At 47.7% G+C, this 15,441-nt stretch overlaps 2 protein-coding genes across 5 annotated transcripts in view; one reads left to right on the forward strand and one right to left on the reverse strand.

Annotated features, from left to right (window-relative positions):
- Positions 1–3,163: 3,163 nt before the first annotated feature.
- On the forward strand, positions 3,164–3,990 carry LOC128729550 (PRKR-interacting protein 1 homolog). The gene is made up of 2 exons (XM_053823069.1): positions 3,164–3,308; positions 3,391–3,990. The coding sequence occupies exons 1-2, from the start codon at positions 3,189–3,191 to the stop codon at positions 3,988–3,990; spliced, it is 720 nt and encodes a 239-aa protein (XP_053679044.1). The 5' UTR covers positions 3,164–3,188.
- A 97-nt stretch (positions 3,991–4,087) lies between these two features.
- Positions 4,088–15,441, reverse strand: part of LOC128720685 (lissencephaly-1 homolog) — a 43,409-nt gene continuing 32,055 nt past the window's right edge. For all 4 annotated transcript variants that reach the window (XM_053814371.1, XM_053814372.1, XM_053814373.1 and 1 more), the window contains 5 exons: positions 8,746–9,203; positions 8,361–8,674; positions 8,133–8,288; positions 7,857–8,052; positions 4,088–7,794 (listed from right to left, as the gene is read on the reverse strand). In XM_053814371.1, coding sequence (XP_053670346.1) covers positions 7,721–7,794; positions 7,857–8,052; positions 8,133–8,288; positions 8,361–8,674; positions 8,746–9,203 — 1,198 coding nt within the window. In that variant the 3' untranslated portion in view covers positions 4,088–7,720. The remainder of the gene's footprint in view (positions 7,795–7,856; positions 8,053–8,132; positions 8,289–8,360; positions 8,675–8,745; positions 9,204–15,441) is intronic.

Genomic DNA, 15,441 nt, shown 5'->3' on the forward strand with positions numbered 1-15,441 from the left:
AGGGTCTTTGAGGAAAGCTCCTTTAGAACGACGTCTGGTTTCGATGCGGTCGCTGCACTTGCGTGTTGGTCAACCATTTCTTCCAGGGTGCTTTTTCCATTATCTCAATTCCCTGTCCCACTGGACACCCCGGGCCAGGTAATGTGTTTGAAGATGCATCCCTCCATTAGCTACCGTCATTTCCAGCCAAAGCTATGTTATTTTATTTTTCTTCACAACCTGTAAAGCAAACAGAAAATGTCAAAGAACGCTCCGTCGTTCACGAGACATTCGCTTCCCGTGAGACGGTGGCCACAATTTCAAATGCAAATGAAACCAACGTTCAAGTGCATCCTACGGATGTTCTTGGCTCATACAGGCTGCGGTTTAAGCAACTGATGTGTGTTGCCAAGCTCAAATAAAAAGCGCATGGGCGTTCTCGCTCGTTTTGCTTTACGATTGAGATTGGTCGCCTGTCAAAGGGGGATCGCGAAGCGCCGATTCGCAATCAATCGGTACGTGGAGCAAACTATCATCTGAGCTGATACGAATGGGTGCTTCACTCCCGACGCAGTCCCCCACTTGAGGAACCTTTTCCGGGGTAGTCCAAGTGGCCGACGTCCAGCAACCCCCGGCTGAGCTTGAACGATAGTGAGCGATGTGTGTTTACGGTTCGGCGGCTGGCCTAGTTAAGGCTGTTACCACACACGCGGCCATCTCCTCATGATGATTGTCAATTTTCGTAGTTCTTCCTCGAACGTCTCTCGCCACTGCACGCACTTTGTACTCGGTGAGGCTTCCATCAGTGAAAGATAAGAAATGGGTCTCTCTCGCTAGCATAAAGCATTGGTTTCATCGCAAACTGTGATCCATCTTTCAGTAGGAAACACGCTGATTCTTAAAAAAACCCGAATGGCGTGCCCCGAACAGCGAGAACTGTCTTAGAAAACTAAAAGATAATTTGTGGTGTTTTCGTCCAGTTCTAACCAAATCAGCCCATCCCACAAGAGCACCCTTATCGTAAAGACCGCAGCGCTGGCTCATATGCATGTGCGTTGAGCTATTCTTGGCAGGTCTAACCTAGGCAGGTCTCGTACATATCTTTCTCTTTATCTTATCTGCTTCTGTGTGAATACTTTAAGAGATCTTTCCCTACACTCATGGTTATAATATATGATCTATCGTGCGTATAAGAGCTGCTATGAAAAATGATGGAAGTTGCCATAGAAAGTTCGACCACGATATCGTTCCAAAAGGATACTCGAATGGGCATGAAGATTTCCCTGCATGTAAATTAATGTACAAACTCATATCACTCCGCAGTGGATCATCATGCGTGTGGTAATAAATAAAAGCTAGCGAGAGCGAATGCAGTCACATGGTTACAGATGCCGATCAACATGCTCCTTCTTCTTCCTCCCTACGCAATGCATGCAATGTTTGCTATAGCAAGCACTCCTTCCTTCCACGATCGACCACACAACCACGGAACAACGCCACAGATAAGCGGGTTGATCCACACGTTTCATATGAGCCGGTGTTCAGAATCGCGATTAGGACAGCACAAGCTAATATTGCATCATTTTATGGAATGACAGTCGGCCAGGATACATTGGATAGATGCGTTCTAAAATGTATAGAACCATCTAAAGGCTGAAAAATTCTGCTCTTTCAAGGAGAAATGGTATTTCACCATGTGAGCCTTAATAAAATAATTTCATAATCGAAAGGTCTCACGCGGTTATGTTTTGTTTGTTCTGTCTTACAGCCTCTCATTTTTATGTACAACATAGTATGCTATGTGTTTCGCAATGCTTCCGCTCTGAGAGAGTGCGCCTCGAAAGAACATGTGAGATTTTAAACCACTCCCGTTCCCCTCAAGACGTTGTTTGTTAAACCAACGTTGATAAACTTGTTCTATTAACATGCCTTCTCATCAATCGATGCGTTGCTTAGGGCAGTGGAATGCATAACGATGCAATCCGCCAAACCCTGTGTGGTCGGATGAACATCGGTATCCTTTTTCTGAGCAACTGGGAAAATTGTCCCGCTGAGAGCATCTTCTTCCAGCACATGGTAAAAGACCCCCCCTTGAACTGAATGTCAGAGAGGCGAGATGTGCAACGAGCGCGGCAGACCGGCCGTGTGAGCCGTTCTCACCACCCGTCAAACGAAACCGTAATTACGTAACTGATTATATGACTACGGTAGGAGCGCAGGTTTTTCTTCCCCCACGCGGTGTTTACCATACATTTGTCCTGATCCTACCGGTGCCTCCGATAAGGATACTTTTTCACATTGGAAGGTCCGATAGATTAAACTATGCACGAGGAAACGCAAAAAAATCCTTTTCGCTCGTAACGTCCGATGAAAAGGGCAGCATGCTCTGCTGTAACCGCAAAAAAGCTAACCTTTCTTTTTACCGCTACTGTCGCCGCCCACCAGCGAGGACGAGGTGTTTCCATCCGTACCGGACACTACTTCCGAGGCTCCATCGGTCGCTTGCACATTTTCCGTTTCCAGAGCCATCGCCACACTACCGTACACAGCCCTTGCCTGGAACTACCCGTTCGCTACGGTCAAATTCGCACTTCCCTTTGCAGCCTCGGCACACGTTTCGGCGGCACTTAACCTTTCCAGCAGGTTGCACAGGTACACGAAAGAAAATCACTTTGCTTCTCTGGGTAAACCGACGACAGTGGACAGTCCTGAACTTTTCACCAACGGAACAAATCCGGCTTTTTCCGACGAAAATCCGTCGTTCCGTTCGGATCAAGGCACAAGCACACACACGCGCGCACGGAAAATCGACCGAACTGTCAGCTGTCACGGCATGGGCAATGTGCTGCGGTTCACAGGTGCAGCAGCACTCTCTTCCGTTGCCGTCAGTTTGAGTCAGATTCTGACAGTTAAATAAGCAGAAATATCACGTTTTTACACCGCCGTTTTGTTTTACCATCAATTACCTTACAAGTACTACGCGTTTGCATCCACTTATGCACAGCATTAGGTCTCAAAGTTGTTCTATTAATTTCTACGAAAAAAATCAAAAACCGTTTCTTTTCCCTCTGGTAAACTGTCAAAACACCGATATTGTTTATTCTGTTTGAAGCAAAGTAAACAACACGAACGTAAACAACGCGATTTTCTGCAGTCGTTTCATACGAAAAGTGTGGCTGTTTTGGAATTTCGAGTGTTTATTACACAACATGGAGATACGGAACGAAGTCAAGCCGCCTAAGGATAAAGAGGTCGAAAAGAAAAAGTTTGTCGTGCGAAATGCTGCAGATATACAGCGAGCGAAACTGGAGAAGCTTATGAAGAATCCTGTAAGAAAGAATGGTTTATTGCCAGAAACAAATACGCAACTGATTCTGTGTGGCTTCTTTTGCCTACATTATTTTCGTTTAGGATAAACCAGTCGTCATACCGGCACCCAGCAGAAATCGCGACTTTTCTAATGCAATTCCAACGTTCGTACGAAATGTGATGGGTTCCAGTGCCGGCGCAGGCTCGGGAGAATTCCACGTGTATCGTCACCTCCGACGGAAAGAATACGCCCGTCAGAAACAAATCCAGGAGAAGAGTCACGCCGAGCATTTGGACGAAGCGTTTCAGGATAAATTGGAGCAAAATCGACAAACTGCCGAGGAGCGCACGGCGAAAAAACGAGCCAAGCGTCAGAAGAAGAAAGCCAAGCAGAAGGCAAACCAAGGAAAAAAGCCAAAGTTGAACAAAGGCGAGAGTGATGGACCTTCTTCTTCCTCCGATGGAAGTGATGAAGAGGGTAACACAGAGTCTCAGGGAGAAAAAGTTACCGATCCGGATAAGACCACTGAAGAACTAACTTCAAATGCGAATACTGAGAAAGTTATCGAAAAGCCATCGTCTCCTGTCGATAATTCCAATCCTTTGGCTCAGAAAGAGGCTAAAATTGAAAGAGAAACTGAAGAGATCAAAAACCAACAGACTGAGGATAAGAATGAAGAATCAAAAAACACAGAACAGTAGCTAAATGTGAAATAAAAAGGTGGATAAACAATATGTTATAATTTCTCTGAAACAACTCCGAGAAACAAAATTAAGACTCCTCCTCCATTGCTTAATATTTCCTTGAAGGATTTGCTGTATTGCTGGTACCAATATATAAAGAAGCGATAAGTAGAGATGCTTCCATCAGGTTATCGAGCTTGCGCCACGATAATCGAGATTATCCTTTGATAATTATACGGGCTCGTTTATTTATTCCACTACAATCTACGATGCTTCGCTGCCGTAACAAAATAATTGCAATATAAAGTTCAGCGAAAATAAAATACTTTCTACATGCAGAACAAATCCAAACTTATAGCTCGATCGCGCGAAGCTTCTCTTAATTAACTTTCCCACCTTCTTGGCGATGCTTTAAAACGCTACCCAATAACAAAAAAGGAGGAAAACGTACTAAAACTTTAAATATATTTGCACTCTCTTCTCGTGTTCACTGTCAGTGTGTTTCATATGTATATATATTTTTGTTTCTTCAAATTATAATCCCGTTTCGTTTACGCATAGGTTTTTTTATATATCATCGTTATGAATATTTCAGAACTGTAGCCCTTTCTTTCCCCGAGCGCGTGTCCTTCTTCTTTAAACCAGAAATCTACTTGCATCGCCTTGTCCTTACCATTCGTGTTTGCGGATTTCAATTTTATTTACCATTACGGAAATAAAACCAAATCTCGCCAGGTCGCCAAGCACTCACATGTGAAGATCAGTCAACCTGGCATCGACGAATTCTCTGCTACTTTCATGCATACTTCCGTTTTTTCTTTGATGATGGAACACATTCATTTTCACTCAAACTTCTCACCAGGCTCTAACTCAGATGTCCGAAGAAACTATGTTCTCACTTGCTTTTTAATCCAGCACAGGGACATTTTACATTCCGCTTCCCATGCATTGCTCTCATTTTCTGCTCTAATGCCGCTTTGTTGAGCGTTTTGTAGAAGGCATCAATGCCGTCGCCCTATCCACGGGCATTCTCGGGGCTGATCTTAATCGCATTTTACATTATATTGTTGCTCGTTGCTCCAAGAAGTAATTCGCAACGGTAGCCATGTTCGTAGCAATTATAGTAGATAATCATAATAATAGTAATATTAGCGGATGTAATTATGTTTTGTTTGCAGCTCCTTTCCCTATTTCTTCCCCACGTTCCGAACCACATTCCGTACGATGTTACTTTCCGCGCCAGGGGAGCGGAAGGGTGTAGGTGTATAATGTAGAGGGCATTAGAAGTAGTTTAATAATTTAAATAGTATGAAACAAGACACACACTCTCGCACATTTCCGCACCGCATCCGTCCTGCGCGCCGACGAGGATCCTTGACCTGTAGGGTCTTCCCATCTTCGGCGGTGACCAGGACAACCGCGTTTTTCTTCGCTTTTTCGCATCCACCAACACGCCACACACTGCTTGCTGTCTCTTCTTGCTCCAGGGGTGTGCCAAAAATCGTTCTATCGAGCACCAGAGTACGACTATTCTACCGGGCCTCAAAATGGCATCAACAACACGCATAGTGACGATGCCATTTCAGGCCCGGAATGCTGTGCAGTTTTTCGTTATGCGTGTGCTATAACAATATATACAATATGGACTGTCTCTGTGGATGTGTGTGAGGGTGTGCATTCGAGTGCACCTGTGTGGCTGTGTACAGGCCCATTTGCGCAGCTCCCAAGCCTAAGCCCAGAGTGCGCTCTCTATCACGGTATGACAAACGTAAAGGGCAGCCCTCTCTCGCCAGCATTTAAATCTAAAGGACTTGAGCATTTTACATTCAGCTCGTTCTAAAAACAATCTTATCAAACGCTACTATTCGCACTATGTACAAACAGCTTTCGACAAAACAAAGCCAATCTTACAGGCTCGGACAGTTCTTCAACGCGTTCAAGAGCGGAAGGATATTAGGACTTCGAGTTACACTTCGGGTCCATGCACTTCTACAAATGCCTCGCTCAATTCGGATGGTTTGATAACAGAACACTATCAAACGAAAGAAAAAAGTAAGCCAAACCGAAGCGAAATGAAACACGCACTACACGTTTGGTTTCGTATTGTAACGATGGTCTTTCTATCTCTCAGCCGAGAAGACATGTTTATAAGCGGGAAATTTAGAAATAGGCTTGCACTAACATTTTTCTTGACATAAGCAATCGCAAAGGTCTGCACATTGCAAGGCAATATTTGAATATGTACATTACGATCGGTGTGCATGTGAAGCAGAAGCGACAAGGAAAGTATTTCAGAGAGAATTTTGGTACACAATTACGACAGCTTTGATGGGAAAGGATTTTGGCATCGCTGAAGCAACGCCCAAACGTTGCCTGGCCAATGGAAAACGGAAGTCGTCTCCCTATAGCTTTGCGAACAGTTCCAATTGTAACGCAACGTACGAAACATGCCAGCGTAACCCACGTCCAGGGCAGACAGAGAAGAATCAACGAGAAAGCTCGCGGGTGCGCGGTCGGGTTCAGCTCGCAGACGGAAGAGTAAACGTTTTGCACGGTTCTGGCGGGTGTGTTGCGGGGTGGCACTGTTTCAGTTTGACTTAGCGTGCTGCTGCGCATTACAACATCGTCGAATCGTTTATCACGCATCCGTTTCCTTCTCCCACACAATACGCTTTTCCTGCTTGCGCTGCTTCCTCGTTCCTCCCACGACGCCATGTTCGATCGAATTTGATTTTGTGAAACTTTCACAACTATAGCGTGAATTAATACCAATATTGTTAATCATAATATTTTCTTTTCCAATTGCTGCTCGCTGCGTGCGTCTCCACCACGGGTGGCGCAGTTTATCCTTTCCCGGCCAATCAATCGTTTCCTGAATGTGTGTTGCAATACCCTACAGCGAGGAGTGCAAGAAATCACACATTGACCCCCCCGAGCCATCCATCGGTTTCGATTGGTTGACGGAGGAGGGGGGACAAGTTTCTAACAGCCTCTTCTTCGCCACGTTGTGTGCCTGCAATTCTGCCTCAACTATCAAATGTCTGACATACTAGTTATGTATAATTTGCTCTAATAATTATATTGTAATTACTTGTGTTTTGTTACCTTCTGCTGCGGTGTCGTGTATCGCTAGGTGAGTTTCATTTGATTTTGCATTATGTTTAGTTCTGTTTCACTTTGAATACTAATGAACAGACCGAGAAAGAAGTTGTGTGTTTTTTGTTCTTTTTTCATTCAATGCGAAGAAGAAAATCTGCAACCGGCAAAGGCCTATGTTGAACCTCCCGTCGACGATCATTTCATTGCATCGACGTGACTAACCCGAACCGAACAAATATGCTAACATTGAACTAAAACACTATTTCTCTCTTTCGCCTTCCGCTTTTGTCGTCACGTTGGCCAACCAGCTTCCACGCGTGTTAGAGGGCTAATCACGGAGAATAAAACCTCGGAGACAATCAAAAATGGCCAAACCCACCCAGGAAAGATATCTACTTTCCACCAGCATGCATTCATTCCCCTGTGAAGGGATCCGTTGAGGATGACAATGACGTGGCGTGTGTACGTCTGGTTCGGGGGCTTCATCTTCCCATCCGCGTTCATGTGTTGTTTGTTGAGAATTTGCTTTGCTTTGTCGAAGAGCGAACGTAATTAAAAAAAGATAATAAAGCGCCAATGATTCGACCGGACCCAAACAAGCTGCCAACATCGGGGGTTGGTTGGTGGGTGGTGGCGTTGCAGGGTTGACTTAGCGGCACTCCCATACTTTAACCGTCGTGTCCACGCTGCCGGATATGACGTAAGGATGGGATTTATGCATATCTGCAAATGGTAAGAGAGCAGCATGAGCATCGAAAGGATACTTTGACTGTCCTTCAACCTACCCAACGATGTACAGAAATGGGAGTGCGCGTAAAGCGTCTTCATGCAACGTTTGTTGCGAAGATCCCAGATGCGTAGCGTTTTGTCGTCGCTAGCGGAAATCATGTACTTGCCACCGGGATGGAACACGATACCACGCACCCAGTTGTCGTGGCCGGCCAGCGTAAACAGGCACAATCCGGAGCTGACATCCCAAATCTGCATGAGGAAAATTGATAAAAGCATAGATAAACAACGTCCATTCTCTGGCTGGCCACCAACAGGAAAATAGAACATACCCTGATCGTTTTGTCTCGTGATCCCGACGCCAGGAAAGGACCTTGATGTGCACCCTTCTTGTTGTCTGCTCCGGCTGCCTCATTTATAGCCGCTGCTGCCGATTCCGGTGCCCAGGCGATGCATTCTACCGTATTTTCGTGCTCTCGTAGTTCAGCCTGCAAAGAACACGCATAAGATGAATAAAACTCACGATGTCGTTAGGACACTCTGAGGTTGTTTCCACGTACCTTACACTCCTTGGAGTTCGTTTGCCAAACCCGCACCGAGTGGTCGTTTGAGCAGGAAGCCATCAACGATCCATCCACGTTTACCCGCACCATGCGCACCCACTCCCGGTGGCCGGTGAAAGTCTTCACGCAATACCCGGTGGCCACCTCCCACATCTTGATCGTTTTGTCACGGGACGCAGAGAGCAGAAAATCGCCCGCCGGTACGAACGAAACCGACGACACGTTGTGGTCGTGTCCGTGCATTGTCTTGACGCACTCGTACGTCTGCTGGAAATCCCACAGTTTGATGGACAAATCTGAACTGCAGGATGCTGCAATGAAACGAAAAGGAAGATACGCTTCAGCTTCAACCTGTCTATCGTATCGTGGCTCTTGTCCTTACCGAGCAGCTTCCCTTGTGAATCGAACGCCAGATCCTGTACCGAATCGGTGTGGCCCTTAAGCGTGCGCTCGTATTCGCCTGTCTCGAAATCCCACACCTTGATCGTAGCATCTTCCGAGGCGGATACCATCATGCTGAAGACGGGATGGAAAACAACCCGCGTGACCGTGGCCCGGTGACCTGCCAGGGCGAACTTTTCCGGCGGCCGTGGAATCCAGTCGCTCGGTGTGCGCTTCGCCTTGGTTGGGGCGCCCTCGATCACCTCTTTCTCTGCCTCGGACAGCTTCGCTTCCAGCTCCATTACCTTCTTCTGCAGCCGGATCACGGAGGTCCACTTTTTCTCCAGCAGACCGCCGTACTTGCGCTCAATCTCATTCGGCATGTCCGCCTCCTTCCGGAAGGCCTCCAGGGCATCTGTATATCCATTGCTTGAAAGGTAATCGGCAATCGCTTGGTTACTGTGGGAGATAAGGCATAGAAAACGATACAATTAAACGAAAGGTTCCGGAACGAATGACAGGAGACCCCACAGAGAACCCCAGAAAAAGCTATTCATGTCCATTTAAGATATCACCCCAGCGGGCATATTAAAATATGGCTTATCATCATTCTCCACACAGCCGAAGTCATCGAATAGTTTACAAACATACACCCAAAAACACATCAATCAAAAGCATCTCGCTTAGGTTTAGAAAAAAGATTAATATTCAAAAGAAAAACGGAACAAAGCGCGATTGATTTCCAGCGCCTTAGCCTTCCCGAGGCAGCCTTAAACTATGGCCAGGCCACAAATAGACTTCCCAATCACAACACACCCCAATCGTCTCAACAACACAGTGATACGAATCACTGCCCCAAGCGGAAGGCCAAACTTCGACACTAACAGCGCCGGCTGAAAGAAGTTTTCCTTCGCTCTAACTGTAAACTAATCTGCCGAGTGATTTGACTACGCACGGCAGGGACGCGGGGAATAAGGAGTAATTAATCATTTTCTCATTCGGAACAAAATGGATCGTTTGGTTGGATGCGCAAAAGGCACAGTCAGCGCAAAAAAAAAACCTACACGATGCGCAGTGTTGATTCGCTACGATCACAACTTCCCTCCACAAAATATATGAAAAGCTCGATCCACGATCATCACAAGCACACGGTGATCTTCTCGCTGCCACCGACCGCTTGTACGTCGTTTGCATCCTTCTTGTAACTTTAATCATGACTTAGTAGCAGTCAAGCTTCGTTACCTCCGCGTGAAGGAGCACGAACATCAAATTATCGCTTGTCTCGCGCGTCTGACACAATAATTTTAATCACCGATCACAGGTGAGGTCGATCACTTCCGCGCGTGCTCGTCGGCGCCAGCTAGGAGCGCTTCCTAATTTAAAGCCATTCATTCGATTCAATATAGCCCCAAAAGGGAAGGAAAAACCTCCGCAAGGTTTGTTTAAAATGAATTGGAAATGATTCGTGAAAAAAATGGAACGCATTTACGAATCATTCGTCCAAAAATTAACGCACCCGCCCGAAGGACACGGTCGCCGTAAAAACTACCGTTAAAGGTCTGCTTCAAAAAGCCTTTTGTGCCACCGTACAAGGCCCCTCCCTCGGTGGGTCGCAATTTTCCTCACAAAGTTTCGCGCTCCACTGCGTGCTAAATTTTAACAAAGTTTACATTCTGTTTAATCCCTCTGATGGGGGTTGATTAAGCTCTCTGTTCCGCTGACTGACAGCCCAACGAAGGAAGGTAAAACACACTCTCGTGTGTCCTCTCGAACAACCTTAAAGATACGAGATCTCAGTGATGGCGAAACGTTCTACAATTCATTTACCCTGCGGTGATCGCATCCTGTTGGGGTTTGATTGATTGCTTTTTCATCATACACGTTCTCTCTGTTTTACAATCGCTCTCCTCATCGATCATTTCAGTTACATCAATTTCCCAGAACCGTTCTACCGCCCAATCAGGGGCTTCATAAGGCGGCACTTAATCTGTTAAAGATCTATTGGCAGCGGTTTTGTTGTTGCATCAGTTGTGCATCAATTTCCGCCAGCCACAGCGCCAACACACATCGGAGGTTTTCCCATCACGAACCGCACCCCAACGTTTCTTTTTCCGAAAGCTCTCACCATCGACCCACTTGCTAAAAGAACACGCCAAACAACAGAACCTTCCCAACAACTCGACCGAGCCCTATGGCGCTCGGAACGGCACATTAGTCACTCAACGAACCGCGCTAAAACCGCCGCCCGGAGGCCAACCTCGCTTGTTTCGATTTCGGATCGATTCCGACCCCGCTCAGGATACGCTAGATTGGCGACGATCGCTATAACGCCTCGCACAGCGTTCACTGCGGGATAATCGCGCCAAGACGGATGCACTTGAGGCTGCGCGCCCCATTACACCCGTCGGCCAAATTACCGGCCCTTTCTGGTGGCCTTCTGGTGGTGGGGCAGACATATCCACCCCCGATCCACCATCAATTTGCGCGCGACTTGCAGGAGATTGAGGCGATCTCAGCGCCAGCGATCAAATTGCAAACGACCGTCGATAATCGGCCGAAAGTATCGTTCTTTGCAACCGGTGGACCCTCCCCCTGAGGGAGAAGATTGGGGGGGGGGGAGGTGGAGGTTTAAAAATAAAACCTCAACTAAAATCTATCATCAGTCCTCCTGCACCCTTCGAAATCAATCGAGAAAACACCTCCCGCGCCACGATTGTAATCGGCGTTTGCGACGCGTTACGATCGAAATCTAGCGAGAACGGAACGGATCGAATTTGGTGGCGTGGAAAACCCACCCCCCATGGAGACGCCCACATCCGCCCATGGGCGGTGCTGCGCAAGACTGGGCTCTTGCTCCCAGTCAGCCACCTGCCTGATCACTGCCTAGAGGCAGAGAGCATTAATTCTCGAATTTACAGCGATAAATCCCTTGATCACTTGCCGCAGCCGGTGTATATGTGGCGTAAAATCTGTGCATTACGCTCACACGGCAACCGCAACGAATCACGGCGAAGCGAAGTAAACCCCATCAACTTCAGGCGGACAACTGCAACTTCAGGTCAATGCGCACCTGAGCGGTTGTCGGTCAAAGTTGGGCAAATTATTTAAAACAGCATCACCACCGAGGGTTGTAATCGTCTCATGGTTCAGAGCACGAATCATCGCGAAACGCTGCCACCGCCCTTTTTGCTCGTTAGCGATACGGGTTGTCGCTTTCGAAAGTGATCCCTCCGCGGGAACGCCCATCATTTCACGCGAAGGGCCACCGCGTGGTGTTGTGTCCGTTTAGTCATCGATTGGAGCCTGGGTGGGCTTACCCATTCGATAGGGCGCTGCCGTTGCGTAGTAGGGCTCAAACGTGCTCCGTAATCACACGCCACACACCGATACGGTGATGAATTCCCCAGACTTATCACCCGATCGTTGAACCGACGGTCGAATTGATACCAAGTCGACCTTGCTGGGACAGGATTCCTCTCGAGGGACCCCTCTGTGGGTCAGTATTTTGCAGTGCACGTCCATTAGTTGTCGCCAAGAAGTGGAAGAAAACAGAAAACACTCCCAGTGCGATATCCAGCCGTGTCAAACGCATCGTTTGATACGTGCCTTTACGATTAATTAAGCAATAAAATATCTCTTATACCTGGCAAAAACGCTTTAATTGCAAAATAAAATCGCAAAAATTCTGCATTGTAAGTTGGCTGAATAAAGAATAATCTCACAGCTGTCTCGCTTGTGCCATCCCTGCACCAAACCAAAGTGAACGGGTTTTCACGGCTTAGAACGACGTCGTGCGAGGACTACCACTTGCCACAAACGGCGCGAAGGTGCAGTTGCACGCGGATTGCACAACTTTTCCGCACAGGTTCGGCCCGCTGCACCGTTGTCTTTGCGTTCGCACAAAGATTTAGGGGGCAAAAGAAAAAAAAAGCGACTTCTCGAATGTTGCACCGCGCGCCTGGAATGCTGAAGCCATGTGTTGCTTTTATTATTATTTTTAAGGTTTTTTTTGCGAATGCCGCTGGATGGATAGCGCACGACCCACGGTAACTGAGAACCGGTCACAAGCGAACCACGGTTCACGATGGCGTGCATGTTGCTGTCGCCGATCGACCCACCCCGGTGAACTTCAGGTGCGCGCAACCGGACCCGCGGCGGACAGAGAACTTGAGAGTTCGCGAAAAACAAACAAGTTTTCCGCCGCTGACCGACAAAAGTTCGGCGGCGACGGTGTTTTGCGCCACCACATGGGTGATGCTGAGAGAGCAGGGCGCCCAAGATGCCAACCACGCAAAAGCACACACGCAACATAATTGAGCACCGGTGGTTTACGTCGGCAGACCTTCACTACCGTTAAGCACTCGTGGTCGAACGAAGGGCCACTGCACTCCGTGCGCACTGAAATCGAGAGTATGGTGCGCGGAGCGCGCCCAAGATGATTGGCTCATTAATCATCCTAAATGGTCGGTTTCCTTCCTAGGTGCGTTTGGGACACGTTTGCGACATTCAGCAGGCTGGTCGGATAAGGGAACACAGCCCAACCTAACCGGTGGACGACAATTTGCGCCAGTTATGTCGTTGAACTTTCGGCGAGAATTAGTCCCCTCCCTTAACAACTTCAACTCTCTCAATTAGGTTCGATCGTACGGAAAAGGGTTTGGATTTTATAACTGAACCAGGCGGAGGCAATAAGGGGAGGGCACGAACCTGTCGACATATGGTTTACGGTGCTGTTTTGGCCTTTGCCGCCTGGGTATGGGTTAGGAAGTACCCCGGATAGAACCAGAACCCGTTGGAGTGGGCATTATTTTTCCATCCTTGTTCAACGGAGCCGGCTGTTAGATCGAGTGGCGCAACAATCCCTGCAGACACTACCGATGGAAGCTGGTCACTTCGATGGAACGACCAGCAGAAGGATGAAATTCCGCAGTGTCATTCGGTGTGGCAATCGTTGTTCTTGAGAGTCACCCCCACCGATACCGAGAGCGCGCTCGCGCGATCACAGCGATGCAGGGTTCATTAGGTAAATAAAACTATTTCTTTAATTTGCGCTTTGAAAATGATTTTCATTTCCATTCCGTGACGCGGTCACTATTAATTTTGCAACACGATCGAACACCTTTTTGGCAGCTTTGAATAATTTATTTCATGGCTATGCCGAAGCATTGCTCCCACGAATGGTGTTGTTGGAAGGCGCGTTAACACGTCAATGCAAATAAGCTTGATTCACGTAATAGAGGAGAATACAGCGGTGAAATACCCAAAAATTCGAATATTTAACTTAACAAAGTAACATGAAAAACCGCGTCTTCATTAAGTACATTTTCTCACAATTTTTTCAACATAAAATATATAGAAAAGATACTTAAATCGATTAATTCTGCTCAATCTGTGTTGCCTCAGAATTAAAAGCCACACAATCTGTAGTCTCACTCTACAAATTCTGCATCGCTGGTTGAAAGAACGTTTACGCAACGGTTAACGAATCGAAAGACTGCAAGCGACGAACCCCCTTCTTAGCGGGTTGACATTTTTCCTACTTCCAACCACCGAAACCGTGTATGGAGTGTTTTTCAACCGCGAACCATACGCGGAGTCACGTCTTGCATCGTCCTCTCGATCGATTGCTACAGTGAAATCAATCCCGTACTCGTTCGATGCACTTCCCAGATAAGTTGGCGGTGGTCGATCTTGAAAAACCCCACAAAACCCCTGAAATGCAACGTTACCGACGATAGATAACCGCGAAAAGGAACAGGTTAAACCAGTGCCCTACAGGTAACGAGAGGCGCATGGATTCTTCTCCTGCACAATCCTTTACCCCAACCGTCGTGGTTCAAGCGAGATCGTTCTGTACGATGCACTCGCGCAAGTGCAACAGTCAGCCAGCATCCCGAGCATTAGCTGCAACGAGGGCTAATGGTTTTCACGCCGCTACCGTTGCAACGCGAGTCTCGAACACTCCAAGCCTGTGTGTTCAAGGACACTAAGCTCCGCTGCGTCACCACACGAGATCGCTCTTCGCGATCGTGCAGATGTGCCCCGCTTTTTTGTCGCGTTGGCATGCGTTTCATTGGCCGGCTACCGAAGACTACGACGACCGAACTGAGCAGAATTCTTCCAAATCCCTTCCCTTAGGCCACCACGGTTCAAATCATTCGACCCATGAATGGAGAGAAGTAACGCGATGGTGCTACTGGTGGGGACGGCTTTAAATCTCGCCGCTTGATCGTGTGTCACACGGAGGGGCTGCTTCGCTTCCTTCCACCCTGAGGCCGTGAAAAGTGGCGTAGAACGAAGCGAAGAAAAAAACTGTTTATGCGTTCGCTCAACATAGCACGCGCGCGATCGCGAACCGGATCTGTCGCTCCTTTTCTAGCAGCCCTCGGAGGATAACAACCGATCCGAGACCGTTCGTCAGATCAAACGCACTCACACTCACCGTCGTTGCGCGAAGGAAACTCGCGTACAGCAGCACAATCAGGAGTGGGAAAATCCCCCAACCGATGGCAGAGTAGTGGCGCGTTCGTAGCAAGGGTCCTTGGGCGTTTAGAAGCAGAAGAGAAACAAAGACATCAGCCCGTTTACGAAACACACACCTTCTCTCGTTCTCCCTCGGTTGAGCCGAAATATTTTTGCAACCGTTTCGCGAAGCCCTCCGCCCGAGAACGGGTGCGCCGCCGCAGGGGTGGGAAAT

This window comes from Anopheles nili, chromosome 2 (assembly GCF_943737925.1).
Source record: "Anopheles nili chromosome 2, idAnoNiliSN_F5_01, whole genome shotgun sequence".
Taxonomy (NCBI): domain Eukaryota; kingdom Metazoa; phylum Arthropoda; class Insecta; order Diptera; family Culicidae; genus Anopheles; species Anopheles nili.

What these genes read in the sequence shown, in the direction of transcription:
- LOC128729550 (XM_053823069.1), top strand. Translation starts at nt 3,189, where the DNA reads ATGGAGATACGGAACGAAGTCAAGCCGCCTAAGGATAAAGAGGTCGAA. An exon ending in AGAAGCTTATGAAGAATCCT is followed by an intron (nt 3,309 to 3,390) that starts GTAAGAAAGAAT and finishes ATTTTCGTTTAG; the next exon opens with GATAAACCAGTCGTCATACC.